Raw genomic sequence first — 5,927 nt, 5'->3', positions numbered from 1 at the left:
TTAATTATATATCAATTTGATCATAATCTATTGTATTTGACTTCCTACGTATTTATTATCATTGTATGGATTTATATATTTGTTTCTATACATTTAGATTTAGATTTAGATATATGTATTTGTTTCTACTATTATGGTATTTATATTTTGTTTAATTATGTTTTGTTTAGATTGTGTTTGTTTTTATCTATTTTTTATCCATAATACTATTTGTTTGTTTGTGATATATAAATTATTTGGATGTATGAATTGTTAGAATTATGTTATTTATTTGTATGTATGGATTATTATGATGTGTAAAATATGTATGTATGTATGTATTTGTTAGGATGTGTAAAATGTGATTGTATGTATGGATTGTAAAATGTAATATCTGTATGTATGAAATGTCATCACACGTGATGATTTTATGTAGATATGTAAATTGTAAACAAGTTATATCTGTAATGTAAAATGTCTCATGATTTTTTCTGAAGGTGATGAGATGGTGCGGTAATTCCGATGGGTAGTTGATAAACAAATAATGAGCTTCTCGAGATCTGGATGAATTTCTTAACGATCTTGTACACAGTTAGATGAGTCAACAAAACGTTAGTAACTTAAGACCGGAGTATAAATTTTTGACTAGACCCTCTGACATTCAAGTCAATTTCTTTTCTCTAAAAATATAAGTATTTACGTACTGTGCTAATGAAAAGAATTTTTTTTTTTTTATTACCTCACATAATTTTCCCGATCATGAGATGATTCTAACGGACTAGCTGGCACTTCCGAGTATATTCGATGGGCGAATCACGCCTTCCACTTCCCGAATTAATCGGCTAGAAAAACAACAGAAGCTGAACCGTGCAGCCAACTGAACAAGCAGAGCTAATACAAGTGCGAATGGACGTACGGTCGAGATCAGATCCAATGACAAAACAAATGGTCGAGATGGAAGCGACAAGAATACGCAGGGGCAAATACCAGGTCATCATACTTATCCGATCCCTGGCCGACAATAGGTGGGAGCCACCCAACTCGCACATGCCCCAACGGCCATTCCTCCTGGATCTCCCCGGCCCCACTCCGTATCTCCCTCTTGGATCTCTCCACATAAACAACAGCTGTTCCCTGGGCCAACTCAGTCCGCCCTATCCATCCCCACTGAACAGACACCCCAGTCGTACCCACACCCTAAAAACTCCGCGTTGAAGACGCTGTCGGGCTCCGTCCCCTCTGCCGCTTCTCGTTCTCACTTCTCGGCCTGCCGACGAAACTCCAGCGCCGTTGGATCCGACAGCGGAGGCGATCGAAGGCTCCGAATGAGTTAAGCTGGTTGTTAGAGGCAATTTTCCGATAAGTTGGCATTAACTGCGCTCCTAGTTAATGTTAAGCCAACTTGGACGCGGAGATCGCCGTCCACTTGCTCCAATCGCACCCTTCTCCTCGCTCCCGCGACACTATATATATAGCCTCGTCTCAGCTGCTCCCGGCATCTTAAACGCGTCGACCCAACTAGCTCAAGGATCGATGTCGGAGGAGAAGCCCCGCCACCACCTCTTCCACCACCACAAGGAGGAGGAGCAGCCCGCCGAGGACGTGCCCTACTCCGATCAGCCCGCCGAGAACTTTTCCTACTTGGATCAGCCCGCCGAGAACTTGTCCTACTCGGAACAGCCCGCCGAGGACGTGCCCTACTCCGATCAGCTAGCCGAGGACGCGGTCTACTCGGAACCGCCCGCCGATGATGCCGCCGGCTACACTAAGAGCACCTTCACCACCGACTCCACCTCCGACGACTACGACAATTACAAGGATGAGGAGAAGCAGCACAAGCACAAGGAGCACCTCGGCGAGATGGGAGCCATCGCCGCCGGCGCCTTCGCCTTGGTAACTCTACTCGACTCGATCGGTCTTTATTAAATTAATTATATACGCATGGATCGATCGATCGATCGATCCATATCATAATTAATTAATCTAATCGAGTTGTGTGCGTGGCGAAGTACGAGAAGCACGAGGCGAAGAAGGACCCTGAGCACGCGCACAGGCACAAGATAGAGGAGGAGGTGGCGGCGGCAGCGGCGGTGGGAAGCGGAGGCTACGCCTTCCACGAGCACCATGAGAAGAAGGAATCCGAGGAGGAGGCGGAGGAAGCAAGTGGGAAGAAGCACCATCATCTCTTCTAAACTCTGTGTGACGTCGTCGTGTGTCGTCGGAGTTGCAGTACCATGCTTATATTATATTATATTATATTATATTATGTTATATTATATTATATTTCTTCCTGCGTATTATTGTGAGGATTTCAGTGTTTGAAGTAATAAATAATATGGTTTGGATTTCCTTCTATCAATATTAGTTTTTATTAGTGAAACCAGAATTATAGAAATATGATTTGAGTTGTTATTGAAAGTGATTGAAAAAAAATTTGAAGTGACTTTGTTCGTTAATAAAATATTTTTTTTGGAAAAAAATCAACTGAGTGGACAATAATAAGAAATATACTCACTATTGAGATTTTTAAAAATATCTATATTTGAAAATATTTTAAAGTAAGCATATTCTTCTTAAATGAACTATATAATGTCCTATGCCCATTCAAAAAAAGCAGATCCTCTAGTCCATAAATTATGGATCAAAAGATAATTCACTATATAAGGACTTTTGATTTGGATGGACTATACTTTTAAATAGGTGGGATCCATCCAAATCAAAGGTCATCATCAATGGATCATCCTCTGATCCACAATTTGCGGACTAGAAGATCTCTACTACATTCAAAGTATTTATGACTAATTTTTTTTAAAGAAAAAATAGTATTTAAACTATTATCAATTTTTTTTTATCACCTTTCTTTTATCATAAAATAAATAATCAATGCTATTAACAATCAGAAATAAAAATAGTTATTTTCTCGCCTCTCCTTTTGTTATGAAAATGATATGGATATTTACTCCAACAAATTTTAGAGTCAATTTTCAACTGATGCAATTAATTTCTAAAATATTTATTTCTAATGAGATTCTGATTCTAATTCTCTTAATTGATCCTATGAGTATTTTACCATTATAGCATATATCAGATCTTTCTTGACTTAATTGCCGTTGCACTTCTTAATTTTACATGATAAAAAGTGCTTTCTCAAGTAAGATCAACTCTAAAGTTCAACTCTAGCTAGTTTGTAAATGGTGTTGCGAGAAGTATTAATTATATTCAATGATGGAGCTAGCTTAATAATTAAGTGTCCCCCTCCTGGGAAGGTCACAACTAGTGAAGGACAATTGTATGGCTCTCACTCGTCCAACTCTGCATAATGATCTCCAATGGCAAACAGCCGACAAGATGGGTTCAACTCTACTACAAATTACTTTTATATTAAGGTGTTTAATTCTAGAGTTCAACTCTAGGTTGTGAATTCTTTGATCATCGACCTCTTATCCTACTTAGTATTGTTTTTATAAATTTTCTATATGTATCTATTCAAGTTTGTTTTGATCTATCTGTTAGAAAAATAATTTTAGATTTAAAATCAAAATCTAAATTTAAGATCTTTCGTATTCTATCAACATAATAAATAATAATATATCTGAATCGTATTGGAATCCACAATGCTAGATGTTTAATCTTATGGTATAGGAAAAACGTCATTTAGTGTGATGTGGTGAAGAGTGCCCCATCAAAGATAGGTCAAAGTAAGGAAGATCGATTAATGTGGAAGTTAAAGTTAAGGAAGACGTCAAAATTAGCTAAGCGGGCCAGTTACGACCGAGCGGACGACATATCCGAGTGGATGACATGTCCGAGCGAAGGTGCATGGGCAAATGAATAACACGAGACTAAGAAACAAATAAGTAATACATCCCCCGTCCGCCGAAGGCGTGTCCATCCGGATGAGAGGCAGCCCTCTGACAACGAAAAAACTAAGTGAAAGGAGATTGTTCTGTGTAGCACAGTCGAGCGGGGTGTGTCCCTGTCGAGCGTCCACCGGTCGACCTATAGTGGGATCCATCTACGTACCCTCTCGTACCATTTTGGAGGTTTATGCCACTGACAATAGAATATGTTTCATAGATAAATCGTACGATAGAAACTTTCAACATGTCATATTAGGGATTTGCATACTTACTTAAGGGAAGGTGTCAAGGATATTTTCAGACTTATCTTTTTCTAAGACGTTTAGGAACATGTGCATTCATTTTAAGATGTGTATATAGACACTACAATAACATGATAAAAGGTGCTCCAATGACGACCGCTTTGAGATCATTGCTAATATTAATATTACTATTAATATTACTTTTCACGCTAAATGTATTTAATAAATAAGTATTTTAATAATGATTAAAATATTAGTGACGACGTTTTATTTGTTCGCCGCTTACACATTACATTAAATACCCTAAAATTTTTATCATCCTTAATTTTTTTTATTATTTTCTCTTCTTTTTTCTATTTTTATTATTATATTTATGGAATGAATGGAAGGAGAGATATTGAAAAGATTGAATGGGAGAAGAGAGATTAAAAAGAAATATTATTTTATTTTTAGGATAGATGTTTCATTTTCTAAATTTAGATAATTATTGTTTATCAAATCTAAATTTAAGGAATAGATAAGATAGGATAACTGTATAGAAATTTTTTAATTATTTTATTTAAATTTTAAAATAAAATTTTGAATAAGATAATTGATGTGGATATTTAATACGTCCATACTATTTTACATTATTTTAATGATTTCTCAGAGTGTTATTAAAATATTTCAGATCAATATCCATTCTTTAGCATTTAATGATGATGGATTGTCGGTAAAAGTGACAGTTACATATAAACTGGGGATCTCAACTAGAGTTATAATTTTTTATTATTTCTGATTTAGCCCATCACAAAATAATAAATAAGAAAATAAGGCTCTATACAAATAACTTAATTGGGTTACTTTTAAGATTGTCTTTTATAAAGATATTTAATTAAATGTATTAGTCCACATGATTATTTTTTTAACAATTTCTTACTTGAACTACATATCTTATATTAGAAATATATTTATCCTGAAATTTTAGATACACATATTTTGTCATCTTGAATCAGAGCATTCGGTACAATCACAATCTCATTCATCAATCATACAAATATTGGATCAAGACTATCTATTACATTAATCGCAACTGAACTTTCAATGGTTATGAATATTAATATAACTGAATGGCATCAATTAAATATGGCCGTGTAACATGAAAATTATATAAAATATGATCGAGACATGCCTCCAATTGGTCCTCCTTAAACTGTGGTGGGATCAGAAAGAGTGTAAATAAACCCCAAAAAAAAAAATCTCAACCAAAGTTCTAAAAACAAATAATGGAGGCATACATTTAACAATTAAGCATTTTATGTTAGGACCTTACCAGCTAAAGGGGAGGAGGTGGATACATTCTATCGTTTTATCTCAATTATGGACTCATCGTTTAAATACGTAATGAAATATTTGAATCCAACTTGATGTCACATGCAAAACACCTTAGTTTTACTTAATATTCACTTCATAGGACGACTAATCTAAGACATAGTCCTAGCGATCTATCACAATTAAATCTTCACCTTCTCGAATACTTTTTAGAGGTAGAGAAATCTCTTACAACTTATTTTCACAACAAAAAGCAAGAATGTAAATACAATTAAAAGCAAAAATAACTTTATAATAACAACTTTGTTTTGCTTGCTCTTTTATCACTTTGGATTGCCTCTTGGTGGTGACAAATACAGCAGCACTTCATCTCTAAACCCTTAAGAGCCGACTCCGAAAATCTCTCCAAAACCTTTCCTTTATAGCCTTCAAGTCGGGATTGATTTCCACTTGACAGTCGACTGATCTTACCCATGAATCGACTTCCTTGTCAAATCTAATTGTTTAAACTGTTGGTGTAGGGAGCACCAGACGA

At 35.8% G+C, this 5,927-nt stretch overlaps 1 protein-coding gene across 1 annotated transcript; it reads left to right on the top strand.

Annotated features, from left to right (window-relative positions):
* The first annotated feature begins 1,462 nt into the window (after nt 1-1,462).
* LOC121985398 (abscisic stress-ripening protein 5-like) lies at nt 1,463-2,338 on the top strand. Its single transcript, XM_042538832.1, has 2 exons — nt 1,463-1,872; nt 1,989-2,338. The coding sequence occupies exons 1-2, from the start codon at nt 1,513-1,515 to the stop codon at nt 2,169-2,171; spliced, it is 543 nt and encodes a 180-aa protein (XP_042394766.1). The 5' UTR covers nt 1,463-1,512; the 3' UTR covers nt 2,172-2,338.
* Nucleotides 2,339-5,927: the final 3,589 nt, after the last annotated feature.

The sequence above is a fragment of the Zingiber officinale genome, chromosome 5B (genome assembly GCF_018446385.1).
Source record: "Zingiber officinale cultivar Zhangliang chromosome 5B, Zo_v1.1, whole genome shotgun sequence".
NCBI classification, from domain to species: domain Eukaryota; kingdom Viridiplantae; phylum Streptophyta; class Magnoliopsida; order Zingiberales; family Zingiberaceae; genus Zingiber; species Zingiber officinale.
Note: the sequence above shows the minus strand (reverse complement) of the source record. Positions and strands in the feature narration are given on the sequence as shown.

What these genes read in the sequence shown, in the direction of transcription:
- LOC121985398 (XM_042538832.1), top strand. Translation starts at nt 1,513, where the DNA reads ATGTCGGAGGAGAAGCCCCGCCACCACCTCTTCCACCACCACAAGGAG. An exon ending in CCGCCGGCGCCTTCGCCTTG is followed by an intron (nt 1,873 to 1,988) that starts GTAACTCTACTC and finishes TGCGTGGCGAAG; the next exon opens with TACGAGAAGCACGAGGCGAA.